This window comes from Scomber scombrus, chromosome 14 (assembly GCF_963691925.1).
Source record: "Scomber scombrus chromosome 14, fScoSco1.1, whole genome shotgun sequence".
NCBI classification, from domain to species: Eukaryota; Metazoa; Chordata; class Actinopteri; order Scombriformes; family Scombridae; genus Scomber; species Scomber scombrus.
Window position 1 is genome coordinate 26775352 of NC_084983.1, and position 25418 is coordinate 26800769.

Sequence of the window (25418 nt, forward strand, 5' to 3'; positions counted from 1 at the left end):
TTCAAATGAGAGATAAATGTTGCTTTATAATAAATATTTTGGTGTAGTTGCGCCCTCCAGTCAACAGGTGGCAGCAGCGTCCTATTTAACAACCCGCCAATAAACACAAAGAAGAAGAATCAGCAGCTGCGAAAAAAGGAAAGAGAAAGAAACCCACGAAGAAGACAGACGGTGCTACGAACTAGCTCGGCAGCTTTTACATCGAGGGAAATTCTGAGGTAAAAAATATTATTATCTATTTTATAACATTACTCACTAACTCACCGGGTTGTGTACAAGTTGTGCAGCCACTTTAACTCCCTGATAAGTGTAAATAAAGCGCGTTTTCATTAACTAATTAGCTCCGGTTGTGTTAGCTTTTAGGCTAACGCGAGGCTCAGCTAGCCACAGTTAGCCTCTAATGCTAACTCTAAGCTAGCCTCTCTGCGACGTTTCTGCTAATATTTAATAATATTTTACATTTTTATAGCCATTAAAAGTTACAGAGATGTTAGGAGTTATTAGTTATACTATAATACTTCATGTTATATTGATTATTTGTTACATTTTGTGTTAATTGTCATAGAAATTAGCTGAGTTAGCTTGTGTGAAAGTGTAAACAAGCTTCACTGTTAAAGAGTTAATTTAACTTTATTGACTATAAAAACACTAAAATATTATATTAAATACATGGTTAAATATGTGTTTAGTGAGTTAGAAGAGAAAATGTCATTTCTGTCAATAAGAGTAGAGACTAAAATATTAAACAATGACTTAACTTTAATGTTCAATAACACTAAAGTATAATATCTCATGTTTTTTGGTATTAAAATATAAATGTTTGTAGCTTTTATATATCTTTTTTATTATGTTAGGAACATTTCTATAAATGCAAAATATCTATTATGAGTTGTATGAACACAATTTTTCTTTGGAGGAGAAAATGTAAAAGAGTAGAGACTAAATATTTAAAAAACGACTCTGAGGATAGTTAGATATAACATTGAATCATCCCCTCTAAAATCTGATAAAATAAGAAGTACTTTATTAATCCCTTACAGTGGAAATTGAATGTCACTTTCACGCAAAGACACCCAACATACAGCAAGGAAACATACAGACTCAGGCAGTACAAGATAAGCTCAAAGCAACACTCAGCAGTCAACAACAATGTTCATTAATAAACCTCACTGCACCAGGTATAAAAGACCTTCTAAATCTTTCTGTAGAGCACCTTAGCGTCACTAATCTGGCACTAAAAGAGCTTTTCAGTCCAAACAATGGGTGGTCCTTATTGTGCAGGATGCTACTGAGTTTCCTGCCTCCTCTCTTCACCATGACAACCTCTAATGAGTCAGGAGGCAAACCAATGATAGATCCTGTTAATCCTATTTCTGTACTCTGACTTCAACCTCCAGCAAACAACAGCATATAAAAAAGCACACTAGCTTTATCCACAGCATTGATGAGTACAGGAGTCACCGGTATTTGTTTCTTTCTAAAAAATCAATCACAAGTTCTTTTGTCTTATTTAGATTTAAAATTAAATGGTTTTCATCAGACCACTTCACAAAGCAGAAGCTCCACATTATCGCTTTCATGCAGTGTTTTATATTTGCTTCCCTAATGGACTAGAAACAGTGTTAAAAAGCGCTCAGGCAGGTGGTAACACATGTTTTCTGGTAATATTTATTTATTATTTAGACGACATTTAGACACGAGGTATCTCTTCCTCCTGACTGCTTTGAAAAGACAATGCTTCTCAACATTTCACTTAATTAATACAGCTTTAGGAAGACTTTTAAAACATTCATGCCACTGTTAATTTTACAGTATAAAACCTGCAAAACACTTTTTTATTAAATTAATCACCAACCACTTTTTTCACAATCGATTAAATGTTGTGAGTCATTTTTTTAAAGAATGAAATGCAGTAAATAAATCAATTTCTCTCTCATAATGAAGCTGTTAGACTCATTTTACTCCACTTCTTTTATTTAACTATTTTTCCATCTTCTTTCTTTCAGAGTTGTTTTCCTCGTCACACCGCCGTCCCCCCCTCCCGCCCCCCCGCCGTCCTTCACCAGCACTGCAGGATCGCCGGGGTTTGAGCTCTTCTTCTTCTCCTTCTTCTTCTTCTCTCTCTTCTTCTGTTTCTTTTTTTTTTTTTTTGTCCCGTGACCCGCCAACATGCCAGCCGCACTCACAGACTCCAGTCAGATAATCTGTGAAGTCTGGGCGAGCAACGTGGAGGAAGAAATGAGGAAGATACGACAGATTATCCAAAGCTACAATTTTATCGCAATGGTAAGAGATGAAGAAGAGGAGGAGGAAGAGGAGGAGGAGAGCATGTATCCGAAGCTTAGTGAAGATAAAACCTGAAACAGTTGACTTTTAATTATTTATTAAATTCAGGAATGAATCAGTGTTTATTTTGAATATTTAAAAACAAATAAAAGTCAGATTAAAACATCAAAAATTCTATTTAAAGTTAAAATAAACATCTTTATACTTTTTTGTTGAATGACTTTGGATAAATAAAATATTCACAGAATATTTGGATATAAATTCAAATTTATTTTTAGTAGTGGATCTATAAAAACTAATGAAATAATAATATTAAAATCTATTGATAGAGCAGCTTTCATACAAGGGATATAGCTTTAAAGAGATAAACAAAACAACAGCGAAGAAAATAGGAAAGAAATAAAATGATGAAATAAGAGTATTTAAAAAAACCGTATAGTAAAAATAAGTTAAAATGACACTATTTAATAGCCAGGATAAATAAATATAATAAATGCAATAACAATACAATCTAAGATTAGACAATTTGTAAAAAAAAAATAGTTAAAATGACACTAATTAAAAGCCAGAATAAATGCAATATAATAATTACTAAAATTTTAAAAAAATAAATATTTATTTATAAAGCACCTTTCATAAAAAGGATGTAGCTTAAAGTGCTTTACAGAGAAAAATAAAATAAAACAGCAAATAAATAAAATGAGGCAATTTGTAAAAATTAGACAGTAAAAATAAGTTAAAGTTACACCAATTAAATAAATAAAATGTTCAAATCTCTTACAGCTTAAGGTCGAGTATTTAATCATTTTGGAGCATAATTAAAGAAAAGCTGCACTTATCTTGTGTGTTGTTGGTCGGTCCCCAAAAAAACCATTTAGAGCTTTAAAAACCAGTAAAAGAAGCTTTAAATGTATTCTGACACACACTGGGAGACAATGAAGTGAAGCTAAAACTAGAATAATATCAGACAACTCGGTGCAAATATCTTTTTTTTTTCTTTTCCTCACCAGGACACAGAATTCCCCGGAGTGGTGGTGCGACCGATCGGAGAGTTTCGCAGCACGGTGGACTACCAGTACCAGCTGCTGAGGTGCAACGTCGACCTGCTGAAGATCATCCAGCTCGGCCTCACCTTCATGAACGAGGACGGAGATTATCCGCCCGGCACCACGACGTGGCAGTTCAACTTCAAGTTCAACCTCACGTAAGTCGACCAACGACTACGCTCACCGGGACGAGAATCTATCAATCAATCAATCAATCAATCAATCAATCAGACTTTTATTTATAGCAGCTTTTATACAGACTAGTGTATTCAAAGTGTTTCAAAGTTGAGACAACATAAAGAAAAAATAAGTCAAAAGACAAAAATTGAGACTAATGCACACAAGAGAAAATAAGAATGATTTAAAAAAAAAATGTTTAAAAAAATTAAATAAATTAAGTAAAACAAATAAGTAAAAATAAGAATGATACAAATATTTAGAAAATTGGAATAAAATAAGTAGAACATAAATAATTAAATAAGAGAAAAGGAATGATAACAGAAATTTAAGAAAATATAAAATAAGTAAAATATAAATTAAATAGATAAAATATGAGAGAATAATTGACAAAAATTTGATAAAATAAGTAAATTAAATGAGTAAAGTAAGAGAGAAAAGAGAAAGGGTTCAATAATAGTTAAAGTAAAAAAAAACCTAGGTTAAAAAGTTTAATAAAAGACTAAAACTAGCTTAAAAAAGAGATGAAAAGACGAAAGAAACAGTGAAATAAGATAAGAAGGTAAAATTATAGAAAGATAATAATGTAAAAAAAAAAAGTAAAACATCAAAACAAACATAATAAAATAGAATAAAAGACAAAAGTTTGGACTAAAACTTGGTTAAAAAAGAAAATAGAATCAGACGAATAAAATAAGAAGATAACACTTAAAGAATGATAATAGAGGAATGTGAAATAGTAGGAAACAATAAAACATTTAAGACATCAAAACAAATACAATAAAATAGAATAAGGACGTGAACTAAATACTAAACTAATATCTTTTATCTTATTTTAATCTCCTCTCAGAGAAGACATGTACTCTCAGGACTCCATCGACCTGCTGCAGAACTCCGGCCTCCAGTTTAAGAAACATGAAGAAGAAGGAATCGACACGCTTTACTTCGCCGAGCTCCTCATGACGTCTGGTCTGGTGCTGTGTGAAAACGTCAAGTGGCTCTCCTTCCACAGGTTGGTCTGAAATATATAAATATATATATATATTTATGTCTCTCCTTCCACAGGTTAGTAACATATAATATATATATATAAATAAATATATCTCCTTCCACAGGTTAGTGTCAAAGATAACTAACCCTCAGAGAAACATACATATTGTCCCAGAAATGAGTGATAAACAATATATATGTTTCTCTCTTTCTGCTCCTTTCTCTTTCTCTATCGCTCTCCTTTGCTCTCTTTCTCTCTCTTTTGCTCGCTCTCCCTCTTTCTATCTCTCCCGTTATCTGCTCCTCTCTTTCTCTATCGCTCTCTCTTTCTCTCTCTCTCTCTCTCTCTCTGCTCCTCTCTCTGTCTCCCTCTCTATCGCTCTCTTTTGCTCACTCTCTCCCCCCTCTCTCTCTTTCTTTCTCCCTCTCTTTCTCGCTCGCTCTTTCTCTCTTTTGCTCGCTCTCCCTCTTTCTCTCTCTCCCTTTCTCTGCTCCTCTCGCTCTCTCTCTCTCTCTCTCTCTTTCTTTCTTTCTCCCTCTCTCTCTCGCTCGCTCTTTCTCTCTCTCCCTCTCTCTGCTCCTCTCTCTGTCTCTCTCTCTATCGCTCTCTTTTGCTCGCTCTCTCCCCCCCTCTCTCTATCTTTCTTTCTCCCTCTCTCGCTCGCTCTCTCTCTCTCTGCTCCTCTCTCTCCTTTGCTCTCTTTCTCTCTTGCTCGCTCTCCCTCTTTCTCTCCCTTTCTCTGCTCCTCTCACTCTTTCTCTCTCTCTTTCTCCCCCTCTGCTCCTCCCTCTCTCTCCCTCTTTTTCTCTCTATCTCTTTTGTATCAATATATTTAAATATGAACTTATAGTTTCACAAAGAGAATAAACATATTTCTGTTTACAATTCAAAGTCATATTTCAGCTCAGATACAATTCTTCATTAAAACTGAGCAAATATTCCTAATTTGTCTTATTTTAACAACAGTTTTATTACATTTTGAAGCCTTATTTGTTTCATATATATATTATTATTATTATTATTATTATTATTATAATATCTGTGTGTATGTGGGCAGAGAGAGTGAAGCTATCACCATCTGTAACATTAATATTTAGTAATAAAGGAGAATGTAAATGTTTTTAACATTGCTACTCCCTTGTCTCTCTCTCTCTCTCTCTCTCTCTCTCTCTCTCTCTCTCTCTCTCTCTCTCTCTCTCTCTCTCTCTCTCTCTCTCTCTCTCTCTCTCTCTCTCTCTCTCTCTCTCAGCGGTTATGATTTCGGCTACCTGGTGAAGCTCCTGACGGACGCTCGGCTCCCTGAAGAGGAACACGACTTCTTCCAGATCCTCAACCTGTTCTTCCCCGCAATCTACGACGTCAAGTACTTAATGAAGAGCTGCAAGAACCTGAAGGTAACATCACCGAGTCTGAGAGCAGATAGATTCATAGGAGAGAGAAGGAGGAGAGGAGAGGAGAGGGGGATGAAGTCTGAGAGCAGATAGACTCACATGAGAGAGAGAAGGAGAGGAGAGGGGGATGAAGTCTGAGAGCAGATAGACTCACATGAGAGAGAGAAGGAGAGGAGAGGGGGATGAAGTCTGAGAGCAGATAGACTCACAGGAGAGAGAAGGAGGAGAAGGAGAGGAGAGGGGGATGAAGTCTGAGAGCAGATAGACTCACAGGATAGAGGAGGAGAGGAGAGGAGAAGGGGATGAAGTCTGAGAGTAGATAGACTCACAGGAGAGAGAAGGAGGAGAAGGAGAGGGGGATGAAGTCTGAGAGCAGATAGACTCACAGGAGAGAGAAGGAGGAGATGGAGAGGGGGATGAAGTCTGAGAGCAGATAGACTCACAGGAGAGAGAGAGGAGGAGAAGGAGAGGGGGATGAAGTCTGAGAGCAGATAGACTCACAGGAGAGAGAAGGAGGAGATGGAGAGGGGGATGAAGTCTGAGAGCAGATAGACTCACAGGAGAGAGAAGGAGGAGATGGAGAGGGGGATGAAGTCTGAGAGCAGATAGACTCACAGGAGAAAGAAGGAGAGGGGGATGAAGTCTGAGAGCAGATAGACTCACAGGAGAGAGAGAGGAGGAGAGGAGAGGGGGATGAAGTCTGAGAGCAGATAGACTCATAGGAGAGAGGAGGAGAGGAGAGGGGGATGAAGTCTGAGAGCAGATACTCATATGAGAGAGAAGGATGAAGGAGAGGGGGATGAAGTCTGAGAGCAGATAGACTCACGGGAGAGAGAGAGGAGGAGAAGGAGAGGGGGATGAAGTCTGAGAGCAGATAGACTCACGGGAGAGAGAGAGGAGGAGAAGGAGAGGGGGATGAATTCTGAGAGCAGATAGACTCATAGGAGAGAGAAGGAGGAGAGGAGAGGGGGATGAAGTCTGAGAGCAGATAGACTCATAGGAGAGAGGAGGAGAGGAGAGGGGGATGAAGTCTGAGAGCAGATACTCATATGAGAGAGAAGGATGAAGGAGAGGGGGATGAAGTCTGAGAGCAGATAGACTCACAGAAGAGAGAAGGAGAGGAGAGGGGGATGAAGTCTCAGAGCAGATAGACTCACAGGAGAGAGAAGGAGAGGAGAGGGGGATGAAGTCTGAGAGCAGATAGACTCACAGGAGAGAGAAGGAGGAGAGGAGAGGGGGATGAAGTCAGAGCAGATAGACTCACAGGAGAGAGAAGGAGGAGAGGAGAGGGGGATGAAGTCTGAGAGCAGATAGACTCACAGGAGAGAAGGAGAGGAGAGGGGGATGAAGTCTGAGAGCAGATAGACTCATAGGAGAGAGAGAAGGAGAGGAGAGGGGGATGAAGTCTGAGAGCAGATAGACTCACAGGAGAGAGAAGGAGAGGAGAGGGGGATGAAGTCTGAGAGTAGATAGACTCACAGGAGAGAGAAGGAGGAGATGGAGAGGGGGATGAAGTCTGAGAGCAGATAGACTCACAGGAGAGAGAGAGGAGGAGAAGGAGAGGGGGATGAAGTCTGAGAGCAGATAGACTCACAGGAGAGAGAAGGAGGAGATGGAGAGGGGGATGAAGTCTGAGAGCAGATAGACTCACAGGAGAGAGAAGGAGGAGATGGAGAGGGGGATGAAGTCTGAGAGCAGATAGACTCACAGGAGAAAGAAGGAGAGGGGGATGAAGTCTGAGAGCAGATAGACTCACAGGAGAGAGAGAGGAGGAGAAGGAGAGGGGGATGAAGTCTGAGAGCAGATAGACTCACGGGAGAGAGAGAGGAGGAGAAGGAGAGGGGGATGAATTCTGAGAGCAGATAGACTCATAGGAGAGAGAAGGAGGAGAGGAGAGGGGGATGAAGTCTGAGAGCAGATAGACTCATAGGAGAGAGGAGGAGAGGAGAGGGGGATGAAGTCTGAGAGCAGATACTCATATGAGAGAGAAGGATGAAGGAGAGGGGGATGAAGTCTGAGAGCAGATAGACTCACAGAAGAGAGAAGGAGAGGAGAGGGGGATGAAGTCTCAGAGCAGATAGACTCACAGGAGAGAGAAGGAGAGGAGAGGGGGATGAAGTCTGAGAGCAGATAGACTCACAGGAGAGAGAAGGAGGAGAGGAGAGGGGGATGAAGTCAGAGCAGATAGACTCACAGGAGAGAGAAGGAGGAGAGGAGAGGGGGATGAAGTCTGAGAGCAGATAGACTCACAGGAGAGAAGGAGAGGAGAGGGGGATGAAGTCTGAGAGCAGATAGACTCATAGGAGAGAGAGAAGGAGAGGAGAGGGGGATGAAGTCTGAGAGCAGATAGACTCACAGGAGAGAGAAGGAGAGGAGAGGGGGATGAAGTCTGAGAGTAGATAGACTCACAGGAGAGAGAAGGAGAGGGGGATGAAGTCTGAGAGCAGATAGACTCACAGGAGAGAGAAGGAGAGGGGGATGAAGTCTGAGAGCAGATAGACTCACAGGAGAGAGAAGGAGAAGGAGAGGGGGATGAAGTCTGAGAGCAGATACACTCACAGGAGATAGAAGGAGGAGAGGAGAGGGGGATGAAGTCTGAGAGCAGATACACTCACAGGAGATAGAAGGAGGAGAGGAGAGGGGGATGAAGTCTGAGAGCAGCAGATAGACTCACAGGAGAGAGAGAAGGAGAGGGGGATGAAGTCTGAGAGCAGATATACTCACATGATAGAGGAGGAGAGGAGAGGGGGATGAAGTCTGAGAGCAGATAGACTCACAGGAGAGAGAAGGAGAGGGGGATGAAGTCTGTGTTTATAAGAAAAGATAAAATATGTTTAATTATGTCAGAAAGTAAAATGTCTCTAAAGCAGGGAGGTCAAACATGAGGCCTGTGGACCAGAACCGGCCCGCTGAGGAGTCCAATCTGGCCCACTTTCCTTCCTGTCTTCTTTTTCTTTCTTCCTTCCTTCCTTCCTTCCTTCCTTCCTTCCTTCCTTCCTTCCTTCCATCTATCCCTCCTTCCTTCCTTTTTTCCACCTTTCTTTCCTGTCTTCTTTTCCTTCCTTCCTTCCTTCCTTCCTTCCTTCCTTCCTTCCTTCCTCCTTCCTTCCTTCCTTCCTTCTTTCTTGTCTTCTTTTCCTTCCTTCCTTCCTACTTTCTTGTCTTCTTTTCCTTCCTTCCTTCCTTCCATCTTTCCTTCCGTCCTTCCTTCTTGTCTTGTGTATATTTACAGTACTGTGAAATATGTACACAAACATTAATTATTAAATATTATTATTAATTGCCACTTTAGCCTTTAGAAGCTGTTTTCTTTTTTCTTTTTTAATACTTTATACACATTTCCTGTATTTTCTGTTTGTATTTTATTAAAGAGACTGATAAAATAATTATTTATGGTTATTATAGCGTTAGTATAGCACCATAAATCTAATGGTGGCCTCAGATTTATTTTAGTGTGTGTGTCGTACTGAAAGTCTTTAAACGTGTGTGTGTGTGTGTGTGTGTGTGTGTGTGTGTGTGTGTGTGTGTGTGTGTGTGTGTGTGTGTGTGTGTGTGTGTGTGTGTGTGTGTGTGTGTGTGTGTGTGTGTGTGTGTGTGTGTGTGTGTGTGTGTGTGTGTGTGTGTGTGTGTGTGTTCAGGGAGGTCTGCAGGAAGTAGCCGACCAGCTGGAGTTGAAGAGGATCGGACGGCAGCATCAGGCCGGATCGGACTCTCTGCTAACCGGCATGGCCTTCTTCAGGATGAAAGAGGTACGAGCATCTTATGATTTCTACCTTTTCTACGATATGATTTGTTCAGCTTTAGTTCTTCTTTAAAGTAGAGCAGGAGATTGTAAACACTTGATGCCATATGTATGTAAACAGCCCACAATTATCAAGAAAATTAAAAATGAAAAGCCAAAAATGTCGTTAGTGAAGCGCAAGGGTTAAAAAAAGAGAGAGAGAGACAGAGGGGGGACGAAACTTGAGTAATCATGTCGAAAACACATTTACACGTTAGAGCATTTTGTCAATATTGAGCTAAAACAACTATTTTTTTTCTAAATAATTTGTGACAAATGATGTAAAATGAGTTAATAAACATAGTGGATTATATTTATTCTACATTTTAAATTCACATTTATTTTCCCTGTATGAAAAATGACCGGTTACACCAACAAGACACTGGGTTACATCACTTCATTGACCCTATACCTGATATGGAAAAAATCATAATTATGATTATTTGGGTCAAAACTGAAATCACGATTATTAAAATGATTTTTTTTTTAAACTTTAGAAACATTATGCATTTCTTGTCCATTTGGCTTAATTAATCTTCTCTCCCAGCAGCCTTTTATCTGCCGCTTAAAGCAACACACAGCAGAACATGTGCGGAGATATTAGTGCTGATGATAATTCACACATCACTTCCTGGTTTTTAATAATTAGTAAACTCAGCATCGTCTGAAGCAGGTTGGAAACTCTGCACTTTTATTTACAGTTAAAAACATTTCGCATGTTGTGTTTCAGCTTCTGTCAAACTAACAGAGCTGTGGCGACTTCCTGTCTAAGCTTTCAAAATAAAACCTTTGTCCAGTGCATGCTGTGGGGGAGGGACGGAAATATGCATGCACGGCTTTTTGCAGGAAAATGACAAAAATCATTTCCCTCCAAAATCGTAATCATGAGCCTTAGTTGACCCACAATAAATGCATTTAAATATATAACATGCTGAGATGTTCCTCAAACTTAAAACCTCTTCTATGTTTATTTTCTTCCTTCAGCTTTTCTTTGAAGACAACATCGACGACGCGAAGTACTGCGGCAGATTGTACGGACTCGGCTCGGGCTCCACTCAACCTCAGAACGGCCTCTCCAGCTCGGGCCAAGAGGAGACCAACAACAAGCACTGACCCTCCGAGCCAGAGAGAGAGAGAGAGCGAGAGAGAGAGAGGTCGACTCTTCAAGTGGAGCACGCACTTGTTTTTAACCCCCCCGCCCCCCCTGCCCAACCCGCCCCCTCCTCCTCCGCCAACCAGCAGATTTTCCCCTTCAACACGAGACAAAACCAAATCTTTAAAATTTAAAAACCCTCCACCACCCTTCACCCCTCCTGAACCTGAGCGACTGTAAAAAATGACTCTTTGACACACACACACACACACACTCTCTCACACACACACACTCTCTCACACACACATACACACACACCCCCCCAAACCTGACAGGACGTTTCTTTCTCTTTTTCTTTTTTAGTCGCTTTTACTGAGTATATGGGCATATATTCAGACTTCTTTTTAAACTCTCTATTGTGTTTTTCTTCTTCTTTTTTTTTTTTTTTTTTTTTTTGCACCCTTCTTTAACAGCATGGGACCAGCTCCTGTATCCAACTGTGATTTCAGACCAATAACACAGATTCTTCACTTTAAAACATCGACTCTCACCAGCCAGCGGGACTTTTTTCCTCTTGTAGCAGGGATTTCTTTACTTCTTCTCTTCTTTTTTCCTTTTTTTTTTTTTTTTTTTTTTTAAGTTAATGCTGGAAGGGCCTGTAAATTAAAAATGTATAATTTTGATGAAAATAAAAAAAATGTTTTAGCTTTTTTCCAAAAACACAAAAGAAGAAAAAAGAAAAACAAACTTTTTAAAAACAAGAAACAATAAGCGTCAGATGTGTATAACTGTGTCGTTGGTTATGCATGTGTGTGTTTTTTTTTTTCTTTTCTTTTTTTTCCTCCATTTGGGTAAAAACTACTGTTGTTGTTCTGTACATTTCACCCCTCCCCCCCCTCCTAAAAACTGTCCACAGTCAGGTTTACACATGTTGTTTTTACATTCATTGTTTTAAGCAGTTGTATATTAAATTGTTTTTTTGTATTTTGAATGTAAAAAAAAAAAGTATTTGATCTTTTTCACTAAAGTAGAAAAAACACTTAAAAACAAAAAGTGCTGCAACTAAACTCGTTAAAACTAGTGCTGACATAGCTGGTTATTCATTTATAGTAGAATTAAAATAACTAATTTATAATGAAGGGAAAAAAGCCAAATGTTTAGTTGTGGTTTTTCTGTTATAGCTGCACATTTAATTACTTTATTTATTGTTTCAGGCATTTTTAAAGTATAAAAATATTAAAATAATGAAGTTATTTACTTCAAAACCCCAAAATACAATACAGCAGAGATGTGGATAATCACCTCACCTGTTGGAAAGTTTAAAGATATAAATGTTTTGGCTTTTTTTCCCTTGTTTTGGTTTAAATTAATTTATTAAACTATAAATAAATAAAATAAAAAAACTAGTGTTGACATAGCTATTAATTGATAGGACATTTAAAAAACAAAAACAAATGGATAATTAAGCAAAATAAAAAGCCAAATGTGTAGTTTTTTCTGTTATATCTGCAATTTCAATGATTTAATATTTTCAGGCATTTTAAAGAAAAATAATGAAGTTATTTATTTTAAAACCAAAAGATACATCAACCGAAAATCGCCTAAAAAATACAAATATTTTTGCTTAAATTCATTAATCAAACTAGTTGCTGGTTAATGATAATGTTTTTTAATGTGCTGCAACTTAGTGTTGACATAGTAAGTCAATTAATTTATAGGACATTATAAAAAAAACTAATTGATTATCAAGCAAAGAAAAAAAGTCAAATGTCTAGTTCTGGTTTTTCTGTAAAAGCTGCACATTTAATTACTTTATTTATAGTTTCAGGTATTTTTAAAGTAAAATAATGAAGTTATTTATTTCAAAACCTGAAAGAAAGATATAAAATATTTTGGCTTTTTATACATTTTCTGCTTAAATGAATTAATCAAACTAGTTCCTGGTTAATTAATTAATTCTCTCTTAATTGACTAATTGTCTCAGGTCTTTGTGTAACAGATTCAGTAAACTGTGGTTTGACATTTAACTTGAGTCACATTAGAATAAACATTTACAGATTAAATTAATATATAAAAAGTAGTTTTAATAAAAGACGTTCAGCTGTATTTTAACATGAAGACACGACAGCCAATCAAAAGAAATCAAAAATGTCACTTTATGCGATGTTATAAAGTGTAAATAACATTTTCATGATTATTTATAAGGAACACCTGTTAAAGCATGTAGAATAATACTTAAATAAGGAAGTAACTTAAAACTGCATTCTATCAAAAGGCCACCAGGGGGCGACCGTTTTGGTGTCAAAAGGACTTCCGTCTCTATACAAGTCAATGGAGAATTCACCAACTTCTCACTTGATTTCTAACATCAGTAAACGTTTTCAAAATGTGTTTATGGTCTCAATCGCTAGTTTAAAGCCTTCTTCAATGCAGTATGATGATCATTTGGGACATTTTGGCCTCCCTGATTTTATATGTGACGATAAAGCAGGGTATGCATTCGGGCGTGACCACGTCGTGATTGACAGGTTGATTGGTTCACAGGTTCAGGAGGGCGCCTCATGCTCCTCCTGATGCCCATATAAGTAGAATCCCTGTTTTTATTTTTCCCAGCATGCACCTGAAATTTTTCAAGATGGCGCTGCTCAGATCCGATACTATTGGCCTCCGAGCAGCAGTCCACAAACCAATAGGTGACGTCACGGATGTTACGTCCATTTCTTATATACAGTCTAGGGTTAAAACCTTTAAAATGCTGCCTAGCAACAAGTGATGCTTACACCTGAATCTCCCTCCAGGTTTTTAAAGTCACAATCAAACCAACTCAGGATCATTTTGTAATTAATCCAAATTTAATTCAACCAACAAACAAACAAAAAAAGGCTGTACAGTCAGTGGAAGTGCTTCTTTCTGCTCCTCTCAGTCTACTGAGTGACAGTTACAGGTTCGGGTTCGGGTTCAGTGAGGAATGACTGCGACGCTTTCAGGACGGAGGGGCTCGTTCCGTATTTTTGGAGCAGACTTTTGGCTTCGTGCCGCATCGACTCGGAGACAGACGAGGAAGATTTGCTGAGGTGAAGGACGACCAGACAGCATTCAACAACATCTGGGTGAGGAAACATCTGGAGGGGAACACAGAGACAGATGTGATGGGTCAATATCAGGATGAATATATGCTTACTGCTTTAAATCTCATTTTTAGTTCAGGGGTCACATACTGATCTCAAATGGGTTAAACCAGTAAAACTATATAATTACCTATAAATATATATATAGAAAAAACTGTAATTATCTTTCTGTAATATTAATATTTTGTAAAGTTTTCCATTGGGCCGGATTTGATCCCTTAGCGGGCCGGTTCTGGCCCACAGACCTTATGTTTGACACCCCTGACCTAAGAGGTTAAATACTGTGATGTGTTGGCTGTCGTACCTTTATCATCTGGGGGAAGTCGGCCAGATGTTTCTGATACTCGGACATCTTCACAGACAATGAGAGCAGAGTCTCTGCAGGCCTGAAGGAGAGAAAGAAAAAAACACAAAGAGACATTAAGAAAGAAAATAGAATATTATCAGCTGCACAAAAATAAAAAAGATGTATTTTATTTCCATTTTTATATACTGTGGGTCACATTTAGTAAAAGTCCAGCTAAAATAAATGTGTATATGGTGTTTTTACGGCTCTTAAATGTAAAATAAAACGGGTCAAATTTGATCCTGAACAGAAGAAATTGACCCTGTTTGTTTTGACTGTTCCTTCCTCCCTCCTTCTCTCTTTCTTTCCTTCCTCCCTCCTTCCTTCTTTCCTCCGTCCTATCTTCCTTCCTCCCTCGTTCCCTTCATTCTTCCCTTCCTTCCTCCCTCCTTTCTTCTTCCCTTCCTTCCTCCCTCCTTTCCTTCTTCCCTTCCTTCCTACGTCCTTCCTTCTTCCTCCCTTCCTTCCTCCCTCCCTCCTTTCCTTCCTTTTTCCTCCCTCCCTCCTTTCCTTCCTTCTTCCTCCCTCCCTCCTTTCCTTCTTCCTCCCTACCTTCCTCCCTCCTTTCTTCTTCCCTTCCTTCCTCCTCCCTCCCTCCCTCCTTCCTCCCTCCCTCCCTCCTTTCCTTCTTCCTCCCTCCCTCGCTTCCTTCCTTCTTCCTCCCTTCCTTCCTTGACTCGAGGACAACAGGAGGGTTAAGGATCTTGAGCTTATAATCTCTCACATCTCTGATACTGTGATCACTTCAAAGTTTATTCAGTGTCTGTAAAAACTTCCAGGAGACACGAGAGAAGCTTTAAAACTGTCAGAAACTACATTTACAACACTGAACTTTAAAGAGTTTATTTAATACTCTTATTACAGCCTCCGTGTTAAAGAGGATTATACTGTACTTAATCTGACACTGATAGTTATTAGTGACTGGATTAAAATAGTCAGTAGTTAAAAATGGCTCCAATTCAGCCATAATAATAATAATAATAATAATAATAATAATTAAAGCTGCAATCAGCGATGAACGGCCCCACGGCCAGCAGGTTTAATGTGGGCGAAAGATTTTGATAATTTGATAATCTACAATGTCTTAAGATCATAACGACTGAATTTGAAGTTGGTCGGATTAAATCTGTACGAGGAGTTCGGAAACATACAATGCGTGGAAATCGCCAAAATCGCAAATTCGATTCAAAATGGCTGACTTTCCGTTGGAGTTAGGGTATGGGTCCAAGAGACTTTTTTGTGCATCTTTACATAATACATATGTGTACCGAATTTCATTTGTCTATGCCAATCTGGGACAAGGGGCTCAATTTAAGTATGAAAATGACTCACAATGAGATAGATGTCCTAAAAAAAAGCCAATTTATACACAATCAGAGTTTGAAATGAAGATGAAGAATCAACGTTGAGCTCTGAGAGATTTAAAGACTTAAAGTTTTGTAAAGAAACTCATCAGAAAAGTTGTTTACTGACATTATTTGGGATGAAATCTTCAGTTTAACCTTTCTGATTCATATAATTACAGATGTGATAATAAAATCCAAACACTGTTAAACTAACGATCATCAATAATCAATAACGGATGCCTCACCTCTCTCCGGCCTCAGATGTCTCCCGGCTCTCTGCTGCGGTGACGGAGGAAGAGGAAGAGGAGGAAACATCTGCATCCAGCTGTTCTCCCTGAGCTCTGCTGCTGTGCTGCAGCACCATGGAGGACAGACGCTCCTGGATCTCTCTCACTGATCTCTGAGCAGCCTGACAGGCGGCGTGACGCTCCGACAGAAGCGGCGACGCGTCAAAGTCCAGTTTATCATCGACGCTGCGTCCCGATGATGATGATGATGATGATGCTCCGTTCACAGCTTCGTCCTCCTTCTTCGCTTCGTCTCCATTCGGGACTCGCTGTGTGTCGGCTGAGAGGCTCCACCAGCGCTCATAGAGGCGATGCTGGAGGACGAACGCCTGCAGACTGTCAGCTGCAGCTTCTTCTTCTCCTTTTTCTTTTTCTCCTCCTTCTTTTTCTTCTTCTTCTCCTTCTATGTGTTGTTTCCTGGAACAAACGCCGACGTCACCTGATAACAGAGAAAAATATGGCTCTTAACCTTTGTGTCGTCCTCCCGGATCAAATTGACCCCGTCTGTTTTGACTGTTCCTTCTTTCCTTCCTTCCTTCCTTCCTTCCTTCCTTCCTTCCTTCCTTCCTTCCTTCCTTCCTTCCTTCCTTCCGTCTTTCCTCCCTTCCGTCTTTCCTCCTTCTCTCTCTCTTTCCTCCCTTCCTTCTTTCCTTCCTCCATCCCTCCTTCTTTCCTTCCTTCCTTCCTCTTTTCCTTTCTCCCTCCCTCACTCCTTCCTTCTTTCCTCCCTCCCTCCTACCCTCCTCCTTCCTTCTCTTTCCTCCTTCCTTCTTTCCTCTGTCCTACTTTAAGTAGGTAATAAGCTAATAACATTACTGTAGATGGGTCAATGATGTGATTATATACACACAGGAAAATAAATGTGAATTAAAATGTGTAATACATATAATCCACTTTTAGCAACACAACACTGTTTTGTAACATTTTACACAATTTGTCAAAACCCTATTTAGAAAAAAAATGGTGTTTTTTTTAGGAGACGTCCTGCTTTAAACTTGTTGTAAAGTTCAGCAGAAAGGAATAAAAACAGGAGCACACCTGGTTCTCTCAGAGGAGGACAAGACTATTATGAAAAGGAAAAAAATGTGATCTTATCTATTGATTGGCTGTAGCATAAAAATATGAACACAAAATCCAACTCCAAGGCAGTCAAGTGGTTAAAAATAAAAAGCCTGTTCAAAAAACGGGAGAAAGTAAGAGAGAGAAAGAGAGGAAGAAAGAGATAGAGACAGAGAGAGAGAGAGGGAGCGGGAGAAAGTAAGAGAGATAGAGAGAGAGAGAGAGAGAGGGGGGGGGAGCGGGAGAAAGTAAGAGAGATAGAGATAGAGAGAGAGAGAGAGAGAGAGAGAGAGAGAGAGAGAGAGAGAGAGAGAGAGAGAGAGGGAGGGAGGGAGAGAGAGAGAGAGAGAGAGAGAGAAAAGAGAGAGAAAGAGAGGAAGAAATAGATAGAGACAGAGAGAGAGACAGAGAGAGAGAGAGAGAGAGAAAAGAGAGAGAGAGAGAGGGAGCGGGAGAAAGTAAGAGAGATAGAGAGAGAGAGAGAGATAGAGAGAGATACATCTATGGATTGGCTGTAGCATAAAAATCTTAAACCCAAAATCCAACTCCAGACACTAAAGTGGTTAAAAATAAAAAGCCTTACCAAAAAACAGAAAGCGTGTATAAGCACAGCTGCCTTCCTCAGAGTCTCTTGTACCAATAAGACTTTTATATTTTTAACCTTATTTTTTCATCCTTAAAATTGGTCTAAAGTTTCCTTTTAACAAAACTGCCAAAACCAGCAGCGACCACCAGGTGGCGCCAAATCACCACAACACAATATCCTCAGGATCAATGAAAACACTGAAACACTGAAACACTGAAACATGACAGGCTGAGCCGGTTTCTGAATGACGGACTGAGACGAACCTTCAGGGAAAAGCATCCTGCAGATCTCTGCTGACACACTGAAGTTTCCTGAGTCTCTGAACCAAGACACCGAACGCCACAACTCCTTCATCACCTGCTCATCATCATCATCATCATCTGATAACCAACTCAACACAGAGCGGGTCAGATGGAGGGATGAATACATCAGCACCTGAGGGAGGAAGAGAGGGAGGGATAGAGAGAAAGAGGGAGTTAGAGGGAGGGAGGGAGAGAGAGAGAGAGAGAGAGGGAGAGAGAGAAGGAGAGAGTGAGATAAAGAGGGAGGGAGGGAGGGAGGGAGAGAGAGAGGGAGAGAGAGAGGGAGAGAGAGAGAGAGAGATAAAGAGGGAGGGAGGGAGAGAGAGAGAGAGAGAGAGAGAGAGAGACAGCAAAGATGAAATCTCTCTGTCTAGTTACATCAAACATCTTGAGAAAATATTAATTATTAGACAGAAATATTGAGTCCGATATCGTCAGAAAGGTTAAAAATATGGTTTTAGGAGAATTTGGAAAAGCTCAAAAGGAAGAAACAAAACATTTCTACAGATAGTTTAATAAATAATGATTTAAGAAACGTCTGCTTTCTGCCGAAGTTTTGTGATGAGAGTTCGTGCTTTAAGTGATTTGATTCACAGCTGATTGACAAGCTGATAATAAGACAGAACAAAGTGACGACATGAAGAAAAGGAATAAAAACAAAGAAAAAAAATTAGACTAATGCACACAAGAGAAAATAAGAATACCAATGTTTACAAAAATGTTTTAATAAAGTAAAATAAATTAGAAAAAATAAATGAATAAAAAATAAAAGAGACTAAGAAAAAAACTATTAAAAGTTAAATAAAAAAATAGGTTAAAATAGATTAAAAAGGTAAAATATACTTTTTAAAAAAATCATCTACATTTATGTTTGAATGTGTCGTTTAATTTATTTTTATTGTGCAGAAAAAAGACGGATGCAAAGCAAAGTGAAGAAAAGTGCAAACCAACAAAATAAAAAATGTAAATAAATTAAAATTAAAAAAAAAAGAGTAATTACTTAGTAACACGAAACATTTGACAAGAAGCACAAATGCAAAGCTTTAAAGTCTTAAATTATTTTTTAATTGTTCTAAATATTGTTATATTGTTGTCTGATCCTCAAAATAATGACAATAAAACTACTAAGAAGTTCTGAAAGATGCAGAATAAACAACATCAAACTATAAGTATACTTGACATCCTACTTAAATCCCTTTAATGCCTCTAAGTTTATAAAGTGATGTTTTATTAATCATTATAAACTAATAACAGCCTGTTTACTGTTTACCTGTCTGAGAGGAACGCTGGCGGTGGGCGTCGGACTCTCTGCAGACTTCAGCTCCTGCAGCAAAGCTCTGACGCTACGATGACCTGCCGAGTCCTGAGAAACACCAAACTGCTGCTTCCACACTCCTCTCACTCGGTCCTGCAGGCGGACGCGTCGCTCGCCCGGCGGTGATGTCGTCGTCGTCATCGTCCTCGTCCAGGCGTGACTGGAGACGCAGGACTGAGGAACGACTGGAGCCAGAACAGCAGAAAGCAGCTCCGCCACACAGAGGTGAAGCCTGTGGACCTGAAACAACATCCAAGACATTTACTTTATATTCAATAATAATGCTGCTGTAATAATGCAAATATCCCCATTGTGGGACTAATAAAGGCATCTTATGTCTTATCTTATCATATCTTATCTTATCTCTCAGTTCTTGGCCTGAGACCCTTTAATAGTAAATGAATGTTGACTTTAGTGTTCAGGTATTTGCTCCACTGACCAGCAGACTGTCCTGGGAGCTCAGCACCTCCTGAGCTGGGACCCAGTCCTGAGCAGCAGCCAGATCTTTAGCACAGCGCAGCGCCAGCGACTGAGCCAGAGCCGTTTCCCCGGAGATCCTCGCCAAGATGGCCGCCGTCCTCAGCGAGGAAACGTCGTTCTTCCGGGCGATGACTTTGGCTGCGTCGAAGCTAGCGCCGGCAGCCACGTAGCTAGGAGATTAAACAAAGAAAGAAATGGTTAATTTAAATACTCTGTTTATTAGAAGCTAGAGGAAGCTAGAGTTGATTCCTTCCAGTTCTCACCATTTAGCAGCAGCAGAGAAATGTCCGTCTCTCTCCAGCGCCGAGGCCCAGACGGTGTAAAGCTCCTTCAGGACCGGCTCGTCCTCCGGCAGCCGAGCTTTGACCAGAGCGATGGCCTCCCTGAAATAAAGCACAACAACAACCTTAATACACTTTACTAATACTCTACTGATGCTCTACTGAAGCTCTACTAAAGCTCTACTAAAGCTCTACTAAAGCTCTACTGAAGCTCTACTGAAGCTCTACTGAAGCTCTACTAAAGCTCTACTAAAGCTCTACTGAAGCTCTACTAAAGCTCTACTGAAGCTCTACTAAAGCTCTACTAAAGCTCTACTAAAGCTCTACTAAAGCTCAACTAAAGCTCTATTGAAGCTCAACTAAAGCTCTATTGAAGCTCTACTAAAGCTCTACTAAAGCTCTACTGAAACTCTACTGAAGCTCTACTGAAGCTCTACTAAAGCTCTACTGAAGCTCTACTGACGCTCTACTAAAGCTCTACTAAAGCTCTACTGAAGCTCTACTATAGCTCTACTGAAGCTCTACTGAAGCTCTACTGAAGCTCTACTAAAGCTCTACTAAAGCTCTACTGAAGCTCTACTAAAGCTCTACTAAAGCTCAACTAAAGCTCTATTGAAGCTCAACTAAAGCTCTATTGAAGCTCTACTAAAGCTCTACTGAAGCTCTACTGAAGCTCTACTGACGCTCTACTGACGCTCTACTGACGCTCTACTGAAGCTCTACTGACGCTCTACTGACGCTCTACTGAAGCTCTACTGACGCTCTACTGAAGCTCTACTGAAGCTCTACTGACGCTCTACTGACGCTCTACTGAAGCTCTGCTAAAGCTCTACTGAAGCTCTACTAAAGCTCTACTGAAGCTCTACTGAAGCTCTACTAAAGCTCTACTAAAGCTCTACTGAAACTCTACTGAAGCTCTACTGAAGCTCTACTAAAGCTCTACTGAAGCTCTACTGACGCTCTACTAAAGCTCTACTAAAGCTCTACTGAAGCTCTACTAAAGCTCTACTATAGCTCTACTGAAGCTCTACTGAAGCTCTACTGAAGCTCTACTAAAGCTCTACTAAAGCTCTACTGAAGCTCTACTAAAGCTCTACTAAAGCTCTATTGAAGCTCAACTAAAGCTCTATTGAAGCTCTACTAAAGCTCTACTAAAGCTCTACTGAAGCTCTACTGAAGCTCTACTGAAGCTCTACTGAAGCTCTACTGACGCTCTACTGACGCTCTACTGACGCTCTACTGACGCTCTACTGACGCTCTACTGAAGCTCTACTGACGCTCTACTGAAGCTCTACTGAAGCTCTACTGACGCTCTACTGACGCTCTACTGAAGCTCTGCTAAAGCTCTACTGAAGCTCTACTAAAGCTCTACTGAAGCTCTACTGAAGCTCTACTAAAGCTCTACTAAAGCTCTACTGACGCTCTACTGAAGCTCTACTGAAGCTCTACTGACGCTCTACTGAAGCTCTACTGAAGCTCTACTGACGCTCTACTGACGCTCTACTGACGCTCTACTGACGCTCTACTGACGCTCTACTGACGCTCTACTGACGCTCTACTGAAGCTCTACTGACGCTCTACTGACGCTCTACTGACGCTCTACTGACGCTCTACTGACGCTCTACTGAAGCTCTGCTAAAGCTCTACTGAAGCTCTACTAAAGCTCTACTGAAGCTCTACTGAAGCTCTACTAAAGCTCTACTGAAGCTCTACTAAAGCTCTACTGAAGCTCTACTGAAGCTCTACTGACGCTCTACTGAAGCTCTACTGAAGCTCTACTAAAGCTCTACTGAAGCTCTACTAAAGCTCTACTGAAGCTCTACTGAAGCTCTACTGAAGCTCTACTAAAGCTCTACTAAAGCTCTACTGAAGCTCTACTGAAGCTCTACTAAAGCTCTACTGAAGCTCTACTGAAGCTCTACTAAAGCTCTACTGAAGCTCTACTGAAGCTCAACTAAAGCTCTATTGAAGCTCTACTAAAGCTCTACTGAAGCTCTACTGAAGCTCTACTGAAGCTCTACTAAAGCTCTACTGACGCTCTACTGAAGCTCTACTGAAGCTCTACTAAAGCTCTACTAAAGCTCTACTAAAGCTCTACTAAAGCTCTACTGACGCTCTACTACCGATTGTTTACTGTGAGACTAAAAAAAGACTCAAATGGAAAAAAACAACAACAAATAAATTAGTATATTGAGCAAGAAGCCTGGGTCATGAGAGCAGCCTGACGTTTGATTAAGAATTATATTATATATTATTATTTATTTTTTTCTTCCTTAGCATTACACTTTGCCTTAATCATACATTGCCCCCCCTTCCACTTCCTTTTCCCCTTTTCTTCTCTTTCTAACCAATTGTATTTCTTTCTCTTTACTCCTATTAATACATATTTTAACTGTTATTTTATATTATTTTAACAGCCAGAGATGATACTGTCATTGTTGTCTGAATAGTTGTGATAGATGTTTATTATGTGTGATTGTTATGTTGTTTAACAATAAAAGGAAAAATAAAATTCTATAAAATAATTATATTATTATTGGGTTTTTTTGTCTACTTTTATTTTATTTGTTTTAATTTTTTAACATTTTATTCTACTGTATATTATGTTATTTAATTACTATAATTTTATATTTCTTATCAGTGTTATTCATCGGTTTCCTTTGTCTGTTTAATTTTTTTTAATGTAGTTTTTTTACTCTTAACTTAATAAACATGTCTCTTATTTTTAATTTTCTCTCATTTTAGATTTTTATTATACATCCTAAATCTTTTATATTGCATTTTTATCGTCTACTGTAATTTTATTTGTTTTCATGTTTTAAAGTTTTATTCTACTTTATTTTATATTATTTTATTATTACTATCATTCTATATTTTTTTTAACCTTCTTATCAATTTTATTCGTCTCTGTTTCTTTTGTCTTTTTAATTTTTTTTAACCTAATTCTAATAAACTCTATCTCTTGCATTTCATTTTACTTTTGTTTTGTCTTTTTTAATCTATTTTAACTTACTTTTTTTACTCTAACTTTTGATAAACCTGTTCTTTTATTCTCTTATTTTTTATTTTCTCTCAGTTTAGATTTTTATTAAACATCCTAAACCTCTTTTTATTACATTTTTATTATTCTCATTTTCTCTTGATTGCATTTGTCTCTTTGTTTTTATTCCTTTTCTTTATGTTATCACTTGTTCTGTCTCATTATCAGTTTATCAATCAGCTGTAAAACACTTTAAACTACATTATTAACCTGAATTAAAGCTGCTGTATAAAGTTTGATGAGATAAGATTAAGCACATTAATTTAGCACCATTATAAACACACACAGTGAATAAGGGTCGACATAGAGAGAGGTTGAACCTGTAGAGCTTGTGTGAGCGCAGCAGGTCGACGGCCTCGTACAGCCTGTTGATTGACAGCAGGTGAGACGATGCCTTCAGGTACTGCTCCTGCAGACACAGCTGCTTCACGTACGCCTCCACCGTCCGACTCCACACCTCAAACCCAGCTAGAGGGGGGGGGGGGGGACGACAAAAACACACTAAATCAGTGTCTTCACAGAAAGCCTCCTCATGTATTTCATCATCTTTTTAACTTCAAATCAGGACACACTATAATTACACAAGAGTCGGAGAAGTGCAGGAAAAGTTTGTGTTGATTTCAGTATCACGGAGAGATCTGACAGATTTACAGGTTACTAAAGATGAAGTCAGAGCAGGGTTAATATAGTTAACTAAAACTAAAACTAGCAGTGAAAAAATCTTTTAGTTAACTGAAATAAAGATAAAAACTACAATGAACAATGCAAAACTAACTAAAACTAAACTGAACTGCAGATAAGACTTTTCTTCCTAATACCTGCAAAACTAAAACTAAATAAAATTAAACTAAATCACTTGTTAAACTAACTAAAACTAAAGTGAACTGCACATAAAATCAGCTTCGTTGTCGTTTCGTTAAAGGCGGAAAATGATTCTACAAATCAAAGCTTTCCTCCTAATACATGAAAATCTCAAACTAAATTAAATGAAACTAAAACTAAATTAAATGAAACTAAAACTAAACAAAATTAAACTAAAACTAGTCAATTCCTCAAAATAAGAACTCAACTTCATCACTTGTTAAACTCACTAAAACTAAACTGAAATTAAATAAAAAGCAAATTGAAAAACTAAATAAAAAAACAACATCTAATAAATGAGTCAGAGCAGCTGAGTTAAAGTCAAAATGACGAGAAAGTCAAATTAATATAAGAATTGTATTCAAAAACTTACATCAGAATATTAATTTAGTATCTCTTTGTATTGAGACACTAAATTAATAGTATTTAGTTATAATTTTAGTTACTTATAATAATCCTGGTAAGATGCAGCAACTTAAAACTAATTTTCTTCTCGAATGACAAATATGTAAAATAAATCCCTCTCTTTTTTCATTTTTATCCATTTTGCCTGATCATTCTGCATCATCTATGAGTCTAAACATGAGATGCTGAATGTAAAGGAGTCGTCACCCATGGGAGCGATGGAGATCAGGTGATCATTCAGCTCTCCTTTCTCCGTAGCGAGCTGCAGCGCCCCCTCCAGGTCACCGCTCCACAGCCGCAGGTACACCACGGTCTCAAAGTGACCCGCCTCCACGTGACTCTCCTCTGAGGAAACCAGACAGACGGCATGAAGAACACACTCATTCATTCATCACGAGTATATCAGACTATTTTTAAAAGACTAATTAAGAGTCAGAATATGAACAGTAGATTTACAACTAAAGGAAAAAAGGATGAAAATAAAAACAACAACAAACCTTCTGCTTCAAACATGCGATGCAGAGCCTGTCGGTCAGTGAAGAGACCCAGATGGATGTGCTCTCCCTGACCTGGGACACAACCTGCAGGGGGCGCTGGAGCACACACACACACACACACACACACACACACACACACACACACACACACACACACACACACACACACACACACACACACACACACACACACACACACACACACACACACACACACACAGTCAAGTCAATTAACTTGTCCACACGAAAATGGCAAAAATCTACCTTTAATCCTGCATTTACTGATTTTTTTTTTTGGCCATTGCTAAAAAAAAAGTGTGTATGTATATATTCTGGACATATAACATTATCAGCCAATGTTTCCATATTGGAATTTTTTTGTTCCCCAATATCGGTATCGGCATCGGCCCCTAAAATCCAGTATCAGTCGGGCCCTTGGTCTTCAGTTTCAGAGGCAGAATTTACTGGTTTGCTGAAAGTCAGCAGTCGTTACCATAGCAAGGAGTCCAATCTGGCCCACTTTCCTTCCTGTCTTCTTTTCCTTCCATCTTTCCATCCGCCCTTACTTCCTTCCATCTGTCCTTTCTTTCTTTCTTTCTCTCTTCCTTCCTTCCATCCATCTTTCCTTCCTGTCTTCTCTTCCTTCCTTCCATCTGTCCTTTCTTTCTTTCCTTCCTGGCTTCTCTTCCTTCCATCTTTCCTTCCTTCCTTCCATCTTCC

General features: G+C 39.1%; 2 protein-coding genes across 2 annotated transcripts in view; one reads left to right on the top strand and one right to left on the bottom strand.

The window, feature by feature from the left end:
* Nucleotides 1-169: 169 nt before the first annotated feature.
* On the top strand, nt 170-11683 carry cnot8 (CCR4-NOT transcription complex, subunit 8). The gene is made up of 7 exons (XM_062433189.1): nt 170-218; nt 2007-2286; nt 3297-3490; nt 4360-4521; nt 5750-5894; nt 9530-9640; nt 10657-11683. Exons 2-7 carry the CDS (start codon nt 2170-2172, stop codon nt 10783-10785), a joined length of 858 nt encoding a protein of 285 aa, XP_062289173.1. The 5' UTR covers nt 170-218; nt 2007-2169; the 3' UTR covers nt 10786-11683.
* Nucleotides 11684-13633: 1950 nt separating this feature from the next.
* The window catches only part of gemin5 (gem (nuclear organelle) associated protein 5), a 31822-nt gene continuing 20037 nt past the window's right edge, over nt 13634-25418 (bottom strand). Inside the window, exons 19-28 of the mRNA XM_062433274.1 lie at nt 24699-24794; nt 24409-24546; nt 23256-23403; nt 19878-19997; nt 19574-19784; nt 19090-19374; nt 17781-17952; nt 15831-16311; nt 14198-14279; nt 13634-13887 (exon numbers count right to left, since the gene is read on the bottom strand). Coding sequence (XP_062289258.1) covers nt 13690-13887; nt 14198-14279; nt 15831-16311; nt 17781-17952; nt 19090-19374; nt 19574-19784; nt 19878-19997; nt 23256-23403; nt 24409-24546; nt 24699-24794 — 1931 coding nt within the window. The 3' untranslated portion in view covers nt 13634-13689. The remainder of the gene's footprint in view (nt 13888-14197; nt 14280-15830; nt 16312-17780; nt 17953-19089; nt 19375-19573; nt 19785-19877; nt 19998-23255; nt 23404-24408; nt 24547-24698; nt 24795-25418) is intronic.